The following is a 19,053-nucleotide window of genomic DNA, read 5'->3' on the forward strand; positions in this document are numbered from 1 at the left end:
AAGGGCCCTCTGAGACTAAAACAGAGGAAACTTACAGGTAGCTGGAAAAAGAGAAGGAAAACAGCTTGACCTGCATTTACCTGTTTTGTGGGGACCATGACAGCATGATCATTGACCTCTTTCTTTCATTATTTGTATTTTGTCTTGAAATTGTTTGTGTGTTTGCTTTAGTGGCTGTAAGAGTCTATTTAGGTCTTAAACGAACCACTTGATGTTTCAGGAAATACATCAGTTTGATTTCTAACCAAGAATTATCTGAGGAGATTGATTCAACTCTACTTTTTATACAAGAAACATAAAGATTAAGCTAAAAGCTGATAAGCCCTACTTGGTATGAAGAATCAGAACAGCAGTGAACAGCTAGCTTGGCTTTTAACCAAAGGATTAAACAATTTCAAACAATATCTCAAAACTTTATAAGTTAACATGGAATTCTTGACTACTTGATTTATAGACAGTCTGAAGTTTAAAACAGAAATCTGTGCCTAGCTAAGCTAATGGCTCTGTGAGGTTGACCCTCAGGCTAAATTGTATCATCGTCATGCTAACATGCTGGCAGCAGTATTCTGGTGGTGTCAACAGTAAAAATACAAATGTAAGCTAAGTAGAAGTAGGCGTTTGAGGTGTTGGGGTAATTTTGAAACTTTGGCAAAGTTAGGTTTGATGTATCCCCGACCCCGTGCCTTCAGTCTTCAAACTAATCTAATATATTCTGGCTAAAGCTAGCTTGAAAGTAGAAAGGTCCATTTGACTGACTAGTCCATCCACTTGTTGGTTGAAAAGACAAAAAACAAACAAACTGCAGCAACAAAGCGCCTTAAAAGACATTTTGTTATCTTTCTCCAACTCTCAATATTAATGATGTAAAGGGTGATAATAAAAGTTGGTATTTTATGCTTGAAAATTTAGGTTTTTTTTTTAACGCTGGCTGTTACTTTGCAGTGGCCAGGCAGAGCTTGCAAGAAAACCCATAACTCTCATCATAATTTGATTAAAATGTCCTGACTGGGGCACGCAAGTTAAGATAAAATATTACAACTGAATCAAAATGTCTCTAATTATGAAAATGTTATTGGTGTATGAACCAAGCTGGCCATAGCAAGAACGTAATTTATAAAGTAGTTTTTAAGGGCCTTTGAGGATTCCTTCAGACTTACAGGAATGTAGTCATGGAACTGCAGAGCACGTCCACACACATGAACTTCTGTTTTAAAGCTTGGTATCACCTGTTATATCCAACTTTTCCACATTTTCCCCTTAATACAGACTATTTCTGCAAAGACCATTCCTCAGAATTAAAATAGTTTTGGTCCCAAAAGAAGAACTGATTGATTAAAACGTCCATTTAGTCCACTTCCATTAAACATCACCAAAGTGATGCATTACAGGGGAAAACACATTTCCCCCCAAACAGCCCTGGGTTTTAAATTTATTTTCCAGACCACGAAAGCAGAAGAGATCCAGGATAGTTAGCGAACCACACAGGTGCTTACAACTGGGCTCTATACATTTTGGGGACCTGTTTTTCCCTGGGCCATCTGAAATCTAGTGGTTTGATTGGCAGGGTTTTAAAATGTGAGTTCAACTTGTTGATGATGTCCTTGTATACATGTTGTCTTCTGTGTGCTCCTGCTGCAAAAAAAATTCCATTGTGGGCATAAAAAGAATCTGAATCTGTTGTTACTTTCTAACCTCTATATGTTCACACATTACACATAACCCATTCTGCATAAAACTACTTCTTAGTTCTGTAACTGTCCAAACACCTCTAGACTTCCTGTTTGTCTCCGGATCCCCTCTCTCTCAGCCTAAACAACTAGTTCCACATGAAGCAGATTGTGGGGTAGAGAGAATAAATGCAACCATGTGTGTATGCAAGTGTATGTGTCTTAATGTCTATGCGCGGACATGTCTACATAACTGAAGAGCTGTATGTATATATGCAAGAAAAAAAACTTTTTACTGAGAAAAAAAAGTCTTCAAATAATGTAAAAGTCTCTCATGGGCATTACTCAACACTAACCCACAAAATGCAGACATTCAGGGCAAAATGTGGGAACACCCACTGTGATCACTGAGACCAAAAACTATAGATTTACTCACAGACAGACACGGGCTGACACTCTGTGAGTGATGGTGCCAGTTGTGGTTGATAAGAAAAAAATTAAAAACAAAAAGAGCCACACGGCAAATTGAATTAGCGAAATTGTATTCTTTTGGGCTGACACTCTTCAAAGCCTCGATGACAGGAAATGAGAACGGTTCTGCTTTCAGCAGAAAACAGAGTGATGAGAGGAGGGGAGGAGGAGGAGTCTCTGTGTCATCATGGTCAATAAAAAAAAGGGATCTGTCAGTGATTAGGCACACATAATCACACAGGGGCACAGGTATACTTGGACTAAGATGTTTGACATTAGCAAAAAGAAGCTGCTGAAAACCCTGATCACAATGTTTCCATGGTGACTCCATCATGGGCTTTGTACTCATTAGATTAACTCTCAACAAGTCATCTTTCTGCATGTCGCTGCAGCTGGCAAAGAGGCTCCATCTCCTTAAAAGCTACTCCTCTGAAGGCGTCACATCCTGACAGACGGACCTGATTTGATTTACGTTTCTGGTCAAAGAAAGCCTCTGTATTGATCCACTGGTTATTGATCTGATTGTTAAAGGGTTTAAAGGGGTGTAACGCACATTAACGCACACCCATGAATAAATAAACCACAATTCAGTGGGATGGATGTCATATGAGGGCCAGATGGGCATCACTTCATTCATTTTTTAGGAAGCAGTCAACAGGCCTTAGCTTCATGGAGCATTTGGTCCACAGGCCGAAGTATGTGTGTGTGTGTGTGTGTGTGTGTGTGTGTGTGTGTGTCCAATCAATGTGAGGATAAAACAAACACATCTAACAGGAATGAACTCTGGGCCTGCAGGACAGAAACACCAAGATGATATTATCTCAGTGCACATCTGGTGAGTTAAAAATAACCCAAACCCAAACACACACACACACACACACACACACACACACACACACACACACACACACACACACACACACACACACACACACACACACACACAGTTACACGCATATGGCCTTAACCCTTATCATCACAAGAGGAAACAAGTTCACCCAGACAACCTTTCATCGCTGCACTTCCTGATTGGCTGAAGAGCTTAAAGTTTCTAAAGTAGCAGCATCTGATGGGATTTCCTCATTCAAAGACAAAACAGCCCATAAGGGACGGGAAACACAGAAAAAGATTTGTCTGTCATTGAGTAAACCTAAAAAACAAAAGCCCTGTATGGTCAGACAAGTGCAAGGGAAAGAAGTTCACACACTGGAACACAACAAAAACTTAAAGGATTTTTGATTGATGTTTGTCATGTAAATATTGTTATCTCTTTTTATTTGCTTTCTCTTCTACCTGACACATTTTTGTATCTCAAAATCTTTTGAATCTTTTAATCTTTTTCATACCATTGTATCCATCCTGGTTGATGTCTCCAAGCGGTGCTATAGCAGTGCCAAAACGTCCGAAGGTGTATGTGCCGGTGAGAGCAACAGGTTCAGAAAAGGTGAGCGGGGCCGTCTGCAGGTACAGGTACACCCTCCCCACCTCTCTAGGTTTGCTCTCCATCTCTCTCTCCATGTACAAGGGCGCTCCGACTAGCACATCGTCCGTCCTGGGTATTTAAATCACAGTTTTAATGCTCAGAGAAAGAGAAATGAAGAGTGAGGGTATGGGTCGATAAGAGTGAAAATTGCATTTTCTACTTACCCATCTCCGTTTAGGTCAGTGACAGCCACTGAGTATCCAAAATAGGAGGCCATCTGAGGGACAGACAGGGAAGGAGCGTGAGTATTTTTAACCATAAACAAAACATGTTAACAAGATTTCCTCTAATTTCATTTTCATTCCATTTTCAAATTGAATTCACACAAAAATGAGAAGAAATCAATATCAGCTGCAGCAATGCAATGTGGCAGACTGTGACAGCCAAGTGGACATGCTCCTCCTACCTGTTCTCCTGTAAAGTTCAGGATGAAGGTCATATTGGTGGAGTTGATCATTACCACCTAAAAGAAAAAGCAAAGAGAAAGTCAGACGCTACACAGCAAAACAAATGGAGCACCAGGCTTTGTCCCTCCGGCACTTTAGAAGCAAACATGATCAAGCAGTCTGACAAACAGGCACACAAAGAATGCCAGAAAAAAAGTCAGAAACCGCATTAAAAAAAGCCTTTATTCTAACCAAAACCTATTTCTCCCCCTGCCCCTGCCCCTCCCCCCCCACCCCACCAGCATCATCTTGGTGCCCTAACCATTTCCCCCCTCATCTCTCTCTCCTTCCCCCCATCCTAACCCCGGTCGTGGGGAGAGTTGAAGGGGGGAGGCTGAGAATTCCTTCATAAGACCTAAAATAACAACCACATGGAGACAGCCGGGGGCTACATGCTCACACACATGCACGTACACATAAGCAGGAGGATATACGTCGGCCTAATCACAGAAGTCTCAAAGACGTACTAAATGGAGACTACTACTAAAGATATGGATGATGTGCACACAACTGTTGCATCAAAGCACTCTGAGTTGTCAGATGTGTTACAAAATAAACCTGATACAAGGTCGACAGATATTCTAATATGGCTTACCTGCATCTCTCCTATTCCCCCCCCCCCCCCCCCCCGCCTACTGTGATCTACAACCCCCCTCCTCTGTGACACTCACGGTGCTCTGTCTGTACAGGAAAGACCAATCGCGTACCAGCTACAGCATCCAGACATAAAACACACACACACTGCTTCAATGTGTGTGTGTGTGTGTGTGTGCGTGTGTGTGAACCGCATGGTGAGTCCTGCAGTTGCACCGCAGTTTAAGGTTAGGGGTCGGTTGTGTGTGGAGAAGGGTTAGTGGGGTTAGGTGGGGTCACCGCCCTCCACATGCAGCGGAAGCCGTGTGTCATTAGGGAGGATTGACACAGTCAGCCCTGGGGACATGTTCCCATGTGAGAACACACTACAGTTCACAAATAGACTCATATACAGTATATTATTGTGATGTAGATACGTGTGTTTATTTATACAGTTCAAGCTGTAAATCAACGACAGAGGACAAATATAGAGGACTTTCGCCTACTGTGTGCAAGTGTCTGTATGTATATACTCTCTGAGGCCTCTCATACTCCTTGTTTGAAAAACAAGAAGATGTTTTCTCTCTGCTGCGTTGTTAAGTTCTTACATCATGGTCCTCTTGGTCTCAATTCATGTTGATGGGTTCTTATGTGGGAGTTCTTTTGTAGTTTTGTAGTAATTTTTTTTAGATATGATATCATCCAGATTCTTGAAGTGTTTGGGTTCTTATGTTGTTGTATTTTAAGCTTGCATATTGTTTGGGTTCTTGTATATTTTTTAAGCTCTCATGTTGTCCAGGTGCTTTGATGTTTAGGTTCTTGTATTTTTTTTAGCTCTTTGGTTTCTCTTGCTTTTGTCTGTCAAAGCACTTTGTTAACTCTGGTTTTTTAGGGTGCTATATGAATGACTAAATGACTAAAACATAGAGAACGATATTGAAATCTTGATAAGAACAGTCATGTCTTAACATAGGGAGTCAAGGTTTCACCAAAAGCCATCAAAACAACTTGATTAGTCTTTGCACAAATTCAACAAGTCTCTGGAAATTTACTGGAGGCATTAACATCATTCTACCAAAACATGTTCCCTAATTTGGTGTTTTTGAGAAAGAGAGTCTTTGTGCTCAACTGGATGACATCTCTTATGTATAAACAAATACTTTGCATGATTTTTATACTCATCAAACCATTGGGTGAACATCTGTGCTCTTTAATGGAGACATCTGCTTTTGCAATGCCCCTCGCTTTCAGTTTATTATTTCCAAAAATGAACAAAACTGTTTCAATGCAAGTAACTTTTTTTTTACTTTTTAGAAATCTATTACTTAATATCTTCTGGGTGTACAAATATACTTGTTAATATTTACTGTATATACAGTCCATACTCACATATCCAAAGTTTTGCGCTCCTCTTGGGACTCCTGCTATCAGCTCTAAGAAACATGAAAACAAAAAACACTTGAATTAGCGTCAATACATGTGAAGAGAAGGACTCAAGAGAGGCTTTTTTTTAAACCCTAAAACCACCTACCCAGCCCACCCTGCCACAAGTGCCAAGTGTCTCTGAGAACACCCCGAGTGCTTGTGTGCTTGTGTATTGATTGATGAGTGTGGCACTAAGAACTTATCATGATGATCTGAGGTTCCCACCCAGAAAGAGAAGACAGACTCCCCCCCCCCCCATTCCTCCTGCTCTACGCAAAAGACTAGACCACGAGCCCATAAACCAGAACTTCCCAGATCCCTCTTCACTCAGAACTCCCAGTTACGACCAGTTCTCTAGTCTGAAGAGGGTTTGGGGGAACATGACCACAACAAGTTTCGTACCACAACACAACACATCAACAGGCATGTGCAACCTCTTAATGCTCACTTAAAGACTCTCTGACATGTGTTGTGCCTGAGGGGGTTCAGGGCTTTGCGGGGTTGGTATGGGGGTATGTAAACGCAAGGTTGTCCCGTAAAGATCCCACTAAATGCTGATTAGCAAAGACGCTCGGATAGACAGGAAATTATGAATGGAAAGCTGTAGTGGCATTGGGGGAGGGGGGTCTCATGCTTCTCACAGAGCTGCAGAAATGTGTGGTGACGGAGTTTGAAGAGAAGCAATAAAAAATGGTTTAAAAAATTGATGTAGCATGACTGTGGTTGGACACATTTTGTTTTCTCCACATTTTCTTTGATGAAAAAGTGTTTTTGTTTGATTTTGGTGTTCAACATTAATTGTACTGAAAAGCTGATGGTGAGGGAATAAACCTAACAAAGTCTGCTAAATGTTTTGAAAAAAAATATCACACTGCTGAAAAATCACCAGTGTTTGTTAGTGATACCTAAAATACTATATTTATGAGTAGTCTGGGGTTGAAAAACGAAGCCAATGAACAAGTGCAAAAAACTGCAGTTCCATGAGTGTCCACTTGAGACTAGCTGCAAAACCAACATTTCCCCTTTAGTTCCCATGTTGAAGTGCCCATTTTAACAACAAAAATAAACATGTGTACACTGTGGTTCAAAAAACTCATTAGTTGTGAATAGCTCATTTTATTTGTGCAAACTGTATGGGTTGATTTTTTTTTTATAACGCATCCCTTTGATTTTATTAAGCCAAGGAGATATTCATACATTTTCATAAATAGGGGCGTGGATGGGTTGATGGACAGTCAGGGATTTGGTAGCTGAGTGTAAGGAAACTGAGGTTTACCTCAGCTCTGCCTCTTTGCCAATTTCTAGATAGATTGAAAGTTAAAGGTAGAGGAAGCATTTCCAATATAGCGACCATCATCAAAGGGCTTCTTCAGAATCAACTCAATGAAACTTGTCCCTTATTAAAGTCATGCTATATGGCGTGCCTGCCTCTCTTTCCACCTAATATTTCCAATCCAGGAGAGATTCTTCTGGATACCGTCTCCAGATCCAAAGAGGTCTGTGGAGTCTGTCACTAATCATTCTAATCAGACCAAATGAAGGAAAGGAAATCCCTTTATCAGCAGTTCCTGAAGTCCTGTCCCCTAAGGGTCGCGACCCAGACATGCAGAGACAGTTCTCATTACTGCCTCTGAGTTCAGACCAAGACACTGTCACACAGCTGTCCGCTCCCTATCGCTCACCCTGCAGACATCCCCCACTGTGGCACTAGCATCCAGCTAGAGAGCACAAGGAGACAACCAACGTGTAGTGTTTGGGGCTGTGTTGCAGGGTTTCTCTGGTGCTGCATGTGGTTAGTTGTAATGAGTTGAGTGCTTTCTCACCTTGTTCAGAGTCTCCTGTAAACTCCCCCACCGCCACAGAGTAACCTAAAGAGAAATGGGTTGCACATGACAACATTCGGGTAAGATTAACTCAACACAGGATGCTCTGTGTCATCTGTATGTGAAGTATGTAAGGTAACATATGATGTAATTTAATCAATGTTCTTGTCAGTGTGCATTTTTTCTTTTTTTTTTGTAAGTGCACGTTACCAAGGTAGCTGTCGTCATGTGTGTCCTCAGCAGCTCTGGTGTATTTCTCTCCTGGAACCCGTCTCAGCACCGCCTTCAAAGAGTAGCCATTCAGTATCTCTGCTATCCCTGCTGTCATTACCTGACCTGATAAATAGACGAGGAAAAAACAAACAAGCAGGGTGAGAGAGTCACATCTGTTCACAGACAGCGGCATCAGCTCAAAAACCCCACAAAGGGAGCACAGCTGCCCTCTGCTTTGGGAAACCTGCAGGAGCTGGACAACCTGCTCCGCGTGAAAAACGCACGAAGCTAACGACACGTCCAAGACTTCCCTGAGGAAAGCTTAAACACATCACTGGCGGAGGAATCGCTGGAAAAACACCCTTATGTTCCTTTAAGAAAACGCTCAAGAAAAGGAGGGCTTTTCCTTTCTGCTAGGGCTTTCTGAATTATAGGTGAACACACGCAAACACCACCCTTCCTCTGCTGTTGAACAAGAGGTCAAACAAACAAATGATTTTATCTACGACTGCCCTCAACCTTCCATAAATCCTCCTTAATGTGTGTGTGCGTATGCGCTGACGGGGAGGAAAATATGCCCTCTTCACCCTCCCTTCAACTCTTTTTTTTTTCACCCCCTCCCTCTGAGTTTGTCTCCTGGAAAAACACATCACTGCATCAACTCATTATTAAGCCTTTATCTGATTAATGAGACACTGTGTTAGAAACTGCTAAAGCACATGCATAAGTCACACAAGTGTCCTTTACACCCGGCGATGACAAGATTGTATATGAAAAACGTCTTTTCCTGATGACTCAGACGAAAAGGCTGAAGATAATCGTTGTATATTAGAGACCGTAAAATTCAGGCTGAGTGCTTTTATAAACATTCGGAGGAAGTGTTTTAACTGGAGGCAGCCGGCCTTGCCACGATGAGGGCACAGGGAGCCAGCAGTCCATTAGACTGTCTGTAAAGCCTGTCTAGTGTGGTCTTGTATGCTCGGGCATTCATTATTTAACCATATGTAAAAGCAGCAATGCCAAACAATAACCCCAAATCATAACAGAAGATGAAGACATTGTTAAATATCAATCACTGAGACACTTCTGGTCTTTCTTTCTTTCTCCTAAGACAAACATACTCTTGCTCTTTCTCTATTTGAGGGAAAATGAAGTACTGTGGAGTGACAGATGAGGGGTTACAAATAAAGTGAAGAGAAATTAGCTTGTGCAGCGAATCAGTGAATGTCTCCAGCTGCAGGACTCCTCTCTAAATATAGATGACACACACTCTAACACACCTGGATCTGGGGGAGTGCGCGCTACACTTCAACAGCTGAACTCTGACACACTCCGGCTGTGTCTACACCTATTAGGACACTTCATCCTTCTGCTTAGACTACAGCGCCACATACCCAGCGAGCTAGCTGACCTTTCATCAAACACAAGATCCATCTTTCTTGCTCTTTCTCTTTACTCCCCTTCTCTTCTCATCTTTCTCCCCCCCCCCCCACTCGCTGTAGCATGTTTCTATCATCTCCTCACCAATCCTCCATCACTTGCGCTGTCCTCCCTGCTCTCTATTTCTCTCAGTATCTAAATTCTTCCCACCTTTCCTCTGTCCTTTCCAACCCCGTGGCTTGCCCTTGAGCCTCTTCCATCTCCTAAAAGTTTTTGGTCCAAGCTTTATCACAGAGGGGCAGAGGGGCAGTACCTCCACACTCCATTACCCGCTGATCAGCTCATTACAGAGCCCAAACACCCACTTCCTGTTAGACTGTTACAGAAAGAGAGCAGAATGAGGTAAGGCAGTCTTGAAGAGAAAAACTTAAGGGGCAAAGACACATTTTGTTCCACCTTGTCCTACGTAAGAGTCCAGCAGAAAAAAATAAAGAAGCAAACCTGGCAACTGTATTCTTGAGCATGTGTGTGTGTAGGTGGATCATTCTGACTGTTAAACTCATATTCATTCTTTTCTCTCTTTTGAACACCTTCCCGTATATGAAATCATAGAAAACGAGAGAGCAGATACAGGTTTACACACTGTTGTTGTAGTTACCTTGCCAGTAATAGCTCCCAGGTCCTCCTACCACCAGCGTTCCTTCCTAGAATAAACAAAATAAGTCATGTGACGTCATTTACTGGTGAACTTGTGGATGTGAGCGTGTAAATTGCAGGATGTGTAACGTGTGCATCTCATTGTGTGAGCACATGTCATTCCTGCTGTCACGTCTGTGGAGAGTGACAGCTTCCTGTACAGAAGAGTAGAGTTGGACCATGAGACACACGTCAAAGGTCACATTGACTTTGCAGCGTAAGAATGTGTAAACATGTGTGTGTGAGTGTTTGGTCTATTGTGTTCAGAGGTGATGGGTCACTTCAGGGGTGGGGGGCTCCTCCAGGGACAAAACGTGTTCTCATCTCCCTGCTGTCCATAAATCTCTGAGGGGGAGATGCTCTGCTTGAGAGGGCACAAGATGTGTGCAGGAGGTCGTCATGGCAATAGTAGCGTGTGCTGTAAACTTTTACCTTGGTGAAATCCACACTGAAGCCAGCCTGGCAGAACCCTTGTCCCTCTGGGTCTGGATCATCTGAAAGGACACACAAGCTATTGGTTCAAAATAAAACTCTCAAAAAGTATTTAATAGTTAAGAAAAAATACATTTTCTGAAACAGTGTACTCAGCTGATGACTCAGCAATCATTACCAGTGGTTCTTATACTGAAAGTTATTTAAAAACTACAAATACATTTGGAAATAAAATTATACAACCACTGAGTTGTTTTTGTGTGTTTAAATTACCGTTTCAAACTGTGCATGAACACATAAAACCTATATGCACATTATCAATTGTTCACCATTTTAGAGGCACCCTGAGGTGAAGCTTAATGGTGCGTAGACACATGCAAGTATAAACAACGCCTGAGTTATAGTAGTAGTCTGAGTGCTCGTAGATTCATGCTAAGATGAAACAGAGAAAGCTGCCGGAAAAAAACCAAAATCTTATGGACATGATTACTAAATATTTCTGCTGCCCTAAGAATGTTGCAGAATGATTCCCCCCTTGAGAACAATCAGGTTTACAGTATGATTATTTCAGACTTGATGAGACAGAACTGGCATAAATAAGAAAAAAAAAGAAGAAATCTAGGAAGTGTAAGTATGAATCAGCGTGCATGCAAGAGTGAACGGAGCAGAGTCTCTAATGCAGACCGGATGATAGAGTGGATAATGGTTGTGTTTGATCTCCTTTTTATGTGATGTGCCACCTGATAGGCTGCATTTCTCCTTATCACACTCTGCTGGTCCCTCATCTCACTGTACTTACAGGGAGAGACGGAAGAATGTAGAATGCAGGAGAGAAAGTGAGAATTGAAGGTGAAGGGAGAGGGGTAAGGAAAATCCCATGATTCCCATTTAGAGCACTACTGACAGAAATAAGAGGACCTCAGAGAGAAATAGATACTTTCAGAGAGATGGATGATCAGGTCGCTGCGAAAACGTTCAAAATACCAGGAAAGCGATTTTTTTTTTTTAGATAAAGCTGACACAAAAAACAGTGTGTGCTTGTTGCTTTTAGGTAAGTGTTCACTTTAATTTGGAAAGCGTTTCAGATATCCACCTCTAAGACGTAGGTCCCCTCACAGCCAGAGCAGAAATATATTTAATTTTGTTTGTGAAAAAAAAAAGAAAAGGAAATCGCTTGTTATCAATAGTTTCCTTTGGGACTTTTACTTCAGAAGTTTCAAAGGAAACTGTTAAAAGTAAAGGCTGTAGGCTCTTACTGTATAATATTTCAAATCACTGACAAATCAATACTAAATTTGTTCACTTCCAAATATAAGGAGCCATCTTTTCTGATGTGGTTGACATGACTGTTTTAACTGTATTACATTGAAGGTGGATACAATTAATTAAATTAAATTGTGCTTGTTTGGAAAGAGAGAGAAAAAAAAGCCAAAGGAAGGGAGGATAGGAAGTAGTAAAATGAAGATGGAGACAGCTGGATTCGGGGCTGCAGAGTGACTCACTGGTCCTGCAGGGTGAGTACTCTGCGTAGGCGCTGAAGTTCTGGACGGCCACATAGCAGGTCCCCACGGGGTCCTTCTCCCCACTTAACTTCACCGTCCGCCAGTGATAGAGAGGAGCACAGGCCTACACAACAAAGAACACTGTGAATCCCATTTAAATCAAGACAGACATTTAATGGTGATTCAAAAAGAACAACAACCAGAAGTGTAACTTTTAGTTTCCAGGTGTGAACTTTATGATGAGTCATGTATACATGTCTTATATTCACTATTATAATATCCACTCACCACCACTTTTCCTTTGTGTGACCTTACTGATGCGCCGAACCACTGGTGTGACTTAAACTCCAGAGGCTCCCTGGTTTTGTTCACCTTTATCATTCTGTTATCTTGAGAGAGACGGAGGCAGACAAAGAGGAAAGTGAAAAGACATTTAAATGAGAATGAAATATACGTCCAGTAAAAGCTGATACAGACTGTGGGGTAATGTGGCTCCAGGCCTCTTATTCTGTCTCAATGAATGGAAAGCATTTGTCGTTGATAAGTAGGAACAAACAGCGGCTTCTTAAAACAGGCCTATAACAAACATCAAAACACCATTTGCCCCCCAGAAACAGACATTTGTCAGGATGCTGGGGGCTTTTTCTTCACTTAAAGCCTTCTCTATAAAACAGCTACAACACATAAGAGACTTACTTTGAACGGGTCTCAACAGACACACAGACGCAGACACACACGCTTGTATACGCACACATTATGAGCATTTCCCGGCCCCACTCGTAATAAAGTCATGTGTTCATGTGTCTCTGCTCTGCTGTGGATTTTTTCCCCCAGTTATATTAAACTTCAGCTGGGCCTCTTTAGAGCTGCGCAGACCTCTTCACATTAAACACCTTCGTTTAGCACATGCACACACACTTAGGCACACACACATACAGGCAGACGAAGAATGCATCATGGCAGGTGTTGCCAACAGTTTTGTTTAAGCTAATAAAGTTTTTAATGTTTCATTGACTCTGTGGGAGTTTGTTACAGGGTTCATTTGGTTCTCAATACAGTTGGTTTGGGATATTTGGTCCTAACTACATCCTAATAGTGTGTCTGCATCTAGAGGTGGGAAAAAACATTGATTTGTGAAAATCGAGATTCCGATATTCTGAGATTCATAACTTCCAAAAATCTTTTTTTTTTTTTTTTTTTTTTGGGTTAATCGGTCACTCCCTTCTAAAAGCTAAAGCTAGCTCTTTAACTCAGTAGAATGCCAAATGGAGCAGCAAGAAATTCAGCCAGTCTCACAGATGACTGGAGTAGATCCTGAAGTATGTACTCACTCAAAAATACTCTTTGAATCATGAATCATGAATCCAGATAGTGAATCTCAATCGAATCGTGACCCCAAGAATCAAAATCGAATCGTGAGACAACCGAAGATTCCCAGCCCTATCATCTCTAGAATTAATTTTACTAACATGCAATACTTTGTAACTAAAGGTTAAAGTAAACGGGATCATGACTTGAAGGAAGTTTAGCTTCTCTGAGCAAACAGCAGAGGACTGGCTTACCATATCAAGTTCCTCAAAAAGATACAAAAAAAAGAGTTTAATCAACATTTGTATGATTCATGCATTTCTCATTTCCTTTATTTATTTGAATGTAATGTTTCTCTTATGTTAATAATGTGTCTCTATCAACTAATCCACCACTGTTGCACTCCTGGCTTCACTGGTATGACTTGACACTTCTGCATAACGTCACCGATACACACACACACACACACACACACACACACACACACACACACACACACACACACACACACACACACACACACACACACACACACGACCACATGTGAAGCTGATGCACGGATATTAACCAGGAAGAGCACACACAGATGTTCACCACTCCTGCTGACATTTTGAACAGTGTGCATGAGTGTCTCTTTGTCTGGTTTATACCTGCAATAAAGTATCTTCTGTAACTCTAGAAACATACACCACGGTCTCTGTCGTCAATCAACTTCTGCATTCACATTTGTTCCTCTCGGATTCTTCTTTTATCCCCAAACCTGAAATTATGCCCAAAACACTTCAGCTAAAACAAGCACAAACACACTCAAACTAACCCTTTGTGGAAAATATTCTGTTATATATTTGCGGCAGATGTGCGTGAAACCCCTAATCCAATAATTTGCCGTGAAGTCAAATCAATTTTCTTTAATATACACAGATCCAATGTTGAAAATCCCAATTTGACACAATGGGCTTTTACAGTCTGTACTGTCAGACTGCATCAGCTGATCTGCTATCAGCTGTTAGTTCATGCTCCCCCATTAGCAGTTCATTGATACATCCGCTGTTACCAAGCAGCAGACTAGTAGCATCATCCAATCATGTGCATTCATCCCGACACAGCGGTGTATACAACATGCCAGTCCTCACTTGATGCAGCTCTATAGCCATAACTATGAATGTCTGTTTGTTTTACGTCTCCTTTTTTGCATATTAAGCGATTGATACTCAGCTACAACCTGATTCTTAAGTATAAGAAAGTAGCTCTCTAACAGAATTCTTGATGCAGCGGTGATTCATTGATAGCTCCCTTAAAGAGCACAACCACCTCCCCCAAAGTAAACGGTGCAATAAAAGGTCATCCTCTTTGAGATGATAGAAGACATCACACAAAAAATAAGAAAGACCAAAAGAAAGAGAGATGAATGGAGGAAAAAGACTGATGGAGAGCGAGAGAGGGGGACATGGGGAGGGGAAACAAGACAGGGATAAATTTTCAGGATCTAATAAAAAGCAGACCTCACCCAATCCCCTTTCTTCCGAGGGGGAACTAAATTCCCATGTGCATACAGTTTACCCCCATCCTCTCTCTCTCTCTCGCTTTCCCACTTGTTCTCTCTCTCTCTCTTACTCTAACACACACACACACACACACACACACACACCTTATAAACCAAGATGGAAAAGCGTGCATCAAGGACATGAAATGCACAAACAAAGGCTGATTGGACAGTTAACCATGATGATAATCGATTTAAAAGCCTAATCAACATGATGCAGACTTACACCATCTAACCCGCCAGCTACCTCTCTTTTCTTTTTTTTTGTCAGACAGAGCTGATGAGACCCATATGTCTTATCTGTCTTTTTCGTGCAACAGCACATGTGCCAACTCATATGCACACACATACCAGATACACAGGTTACGAAACTCCAGTCTGACATCTGGGGCTACATTTGCCTTTCAAAAAGATGCACTTGGATCTTATAGTGAAATGCTGAATGCTTGTAAAATGTCATTTCACTGAAAATTCTCCTCATGAAACAATCACACTGAGCATTATGTACCACAGTCTGTTCAAAGAGTCAAGTTCCTTCTTTCCAAAACCCGTCACAAGAGTCTATTGGACACATTTATACCCAGTAGGGGCCCCCAGGAGGTCTGGCATACATTTATTTAGACCAAGATTCATAAAGCTTTCAGGTTACTCACTGGAATTATCAAAAGGTATCTGTCTGCAGCTGTCGGGGAGCCCCGGCCAGGGGCAGTAGTAGACAGACCCAGCCTCCACAACGCCAGGTTGGGAGGTGTTGGCCTTAGGAGCCCCCACCAACACACTGAACCTGGTAGGGGGGGAAGGAGAAAGAGAGGTACATGCAAGATGTGCAGGAGAGTGTGCAATTTATTATGCATACTTTTGCAGCCAATGCTCCATTGAATTTAAACACACATCTCAGATTCTTTTATGATTTAAGAACTTTTATTTTCTCTATGCAGCTTAAGTCTGACAGTATATGCATCATATCATCAAGATGATAAAGCTTCATAGAGTTTCTAGGCTAAAGTAGATGTACATGTACAATACGTTGAGGTAGATCTAGCCTATTGGATCATAACTTCTGCATGACACTGATGGAAGAACTTCAGTCTTGATGTTGCCACTCACGTGTTGCTGTCGCTTGTAGCTTGGTAGAAGTCCACCGAATAACCGAAATAACTTCCCCCGGGTCCCCTGTAAACCGTGGGATGCTCTGCATAAAGGTTAAAACTCCAAACGCCATTCAAAGCCGGACACAGCACAGACAGCAGCCCGAGAATAAAGATCCCCGCGGAGGAAACACAGTCCCTTGCGCGCTCCATCCCCATAGAACAGCCAGCTGCGCACGAGTCCCGAAAAATGAGAGGGAACCGGGACAGAGAGAGGAAAAGGAGAGGGACAGAAGGAGAGAGAGGAGGAGAAAAAAAAGAGAAAGAGAGAAGTTCCTCTGTGCAGGTGAGGTAGGTTTGTCCAGGGTTAAGTCCGCAAGCTGTCACTGGATCAATGCGCTCCCCCCAAAACTGCCTCCTGACACCCTGAAACCATCAGGTCTGTCCAGACTCTCAGCTTCAAGTCTGCACAGCCGCGCCCCCGCCCTCTGCTCAAAACTTTACCCCCTACCCACACACAGATTACACACACACACACACACACACACACACACACACACACACACACACACACTGACACAGCCTCATACACACACATTACAAGACCACATCTGAGCGCGCTGCAGGACCGATCAGGGCGTCACAGCTCCTTTTAAGGCTCAGATATATTCTCTGTGGCGAATTGAGACCTTCAGCCTGCGAATATAAATAATACTGAGGTGAGATTTACAACCGATTTTCTCACATCAATCAAGTCATTTGTGCATTTTCAGGCAAGCGCAAAAGCAAAGATTAGTAGTCCATAAATTAACCCACTTCATATTTTTTATTGGCCACTTTGCTAAACCGTGCCGCTAAAACAGGGCAGCGTTTCCTTCCGTTGAGAATAATCTCTTGTAATTATGTGCGTAATTATTATGTCGGCTAACAGCAGAAATCTCTCGAGCTCTAAAAGTTTCGGAAATTTGGCCTCGCGCGCCTTTTCACTCAACACCAGGCAAATTTTCTCCATTTAAACCTCAGAGGTAACATACTCCGCTCTTGCTGAAAATAATATCCTGCAATGAAAAACAGGTTTAAAAGACGTGACAGGCCAGTCCACGCGAGTTTCTGTCTCTTAAACTCTGCTCACTTCATAACACTTTTCTTATTAAAAGTGAATCAATTGAATGTTGGACCCACTTCCAGCAAAACTTCAAATCAGCTGTTTACCAGCTTGGGAAGTTTGTTTTAATTAAACCTAGCTTTATGGGCAAATTTGCAATGAATTAAACTCTGGAGAACTGCCTCACAGTGTTGTTAAACTGCTCTGGAGTGTGTTTCCTGTCAGGGGAGTTGATAAGAAGCAGGTGAGAAGGTGAGGTAAAGGTTATATGAGAAGGACCTAAAAACCTTGACCTGCCAGATGGAGAAGTTTCTCACCTCCACAGCTCTTTCCTGCCCTGCCCTCTAACTTCAACACATTTCTTCCATCATCCTATTCCAGTAATCGTGTCTCCTTACATTCTTGTCGATTTGAATAGGTCAGTCCTGGTTCCCCTTTGCACATCTCCCTGATCTGCTTAGTGCAACATCGAAGTCTTTGTGAGACAAAAAAAAGAGAGTAAATGAAAGGGTCTGTTCTTTCTCAGCTGCTTCTCTGTAAATCTGTAAAAAGAATCTTTCGGAAAAAATTCTTGAAAACATGAGCACATCGGAGACAGATGTGTTCCCTCAAATGGTGAAAAAAGAAAGATGGTGAGTGTGATTGAGTGAGGAGGCAGCAGGCGGACATATTCCTGCTCTTTTGCCCCTCTTGGCTTATGTTATGACGTCAGGTTTCTACAATTGAAATACAGCTCAGTGTCTTCCGTGTTCATGCTCACTTTTCTTTACTGTTTTACAATAAAATTCTCACAAATATCACATTTCCAGGAATATGCACATTCACTCACACTGTTCAGGATAAGTCACATCAGTCTGCGAGTAGCTTTCTGTTTGCAGAAATATGGTTTATTCTGAATTGATTATTTCATGTGCACAGTAAGTGCTTTATAGTCTATTCACTGTGTCCATGTTCTCCCACTCTCTACACACATTCATTATGAGACTGTGTTGTGTCAGATTAGAGCCACATCCTCTCTGCATCCTCTAGACTAATCCATTAGTTATACACACACACAGCCTGTATTATGACTCTCCTGCGCACAGATGCAAGCACAGGAGCACTTGTACACAAATGCATAAACACTGAATTAAGAACCCTTTGTCTTGTTAAGTACTTTACTGATATAAAGCAGTGGTTCACAACTGGTGGGTCAGGACCCAAAAGTGGGACGCAGAGCCGTTTTTAAGTTGGCAGTGGGTGTGCTGGAAGAAATATTTTGTCCACAGGTCTAAGCCTTTTTTTTTTTTGAAATCATCACGCTTTGTACAATCTGAGGTCCAAATTGCAAAATTTGCTTTTATCAAATACAACCTGATTGATTGAAAAATATCAGAAATGTGGGTCACAATTTTTCAGCCTTTGAAAGCCTTTAAAGGCTTTATATGCGATTTTGTGATCCAGCAGATGTCGCCCTTGAGCACATGCATGAAACCAAAACAACTCGCGCTGCATTGTTGTGTTAGCATGCTAATGCTAGCGATCTTTATTATGCTCGTATCTTCACACTGCATGTAAATTTACCAGAAATGAGCGTGATCTAGAAACACAGTTAAGCAGTGAGTACAGTATGTTATTCTTCTTTTCTCTAGTCCCTCAATTAAACAACTTTTATATGCGAGGGGATGAGCCGGTCGGCCGTCCTGGCGATGTAAACAAACTGAAGATAGGACTCTGAAAACATCACAGACAGTGGGACTCGGGTGTTACACCCATTGTAGACAGTCATGACTCAGTTATTTTCAGAGGATATACTTGATTTCTATTATATTTAAGTGTGAAAAATCACATATAAAGCCTTTAAGGAGTTGTTGGTGGGTCCTGAGGCTCGACTAGTTGAGAACCACTGGTATAAAGAG

At 41.9% G+C, this 19,053-nt stretch overlaps 1 protein-coding gene across 1 annotated transcript in view; it reads right to left on the reverse strand.

Annotated features, from left to right (window-relative positions):
* Positions 1-16,543, reverse strand: part of itga8 (integrin, alpha 8) — a 43,817-nt gene extending 27,274 nt beyond the window's left edge. Inside the window, exons 1-12 of the mRNA XM_061050521.1 lie at positions 16,070-16,543; positions 15,616-15,746; positions 12,400-12,500; positions 12,112-12,235; positions 10,610-10,671; positions 10,140-10,185; positions 8,099-8,224; positions 7,889-7,933; positions 6,030-6,073; positions 4,028-4,084; positions 3,786-3,838; positions 3,485-3,690 (exon numbers count right to left, since the gene is read on the reverse strand). Coding sequence (XP_060906504.1) covers positions 3,485-3,690; positions 3,786-3,838; positions 4,028-4,084; positions 6,030-6,073; positions 7,889-7,933; positions 8,099-8,224; positions 10,140-10,185; positions 10,610-10,671; positions 12,112-12,235; positions 12,400-12,500; positions 15,616-15,746; positions 16,070-16,269 — 1,195 coding nt within the window. The 5' untranslated portion in view covers positions 16,270-16,543. The remainder of the gene's footprint in view (positions 1-3,484; positions 3,691-3,785; positions 3,839-4,027; positions 4,085-6,029; positions 6,074-7,888; positions 7,934-8,098; positions 8,225-10,139; positions 10,186-10,609; positions 10,672-12,111; positions 12,236-12,399; positions 12,501-15,615; positions 15,747-16,069) is intronic.
* Positions 16,544-19,053: the final 2,510 nt, after the last annotated feature.

The sequence above is a fragment of the Labrus mixtus genome, chromosome 11, assembly GCF_963584025.1.
Source record: "Labrus mixtus chromosome 11, fLabMix1.1, whole genome shotgun sequence".
Classification (NCBI taxonomy): domain Eukaryota; kingdom Metazoa; phylum Chordata; class Actinopteri; order Labriformes; family Labridae; genus Labrus; species Labrus mixtus.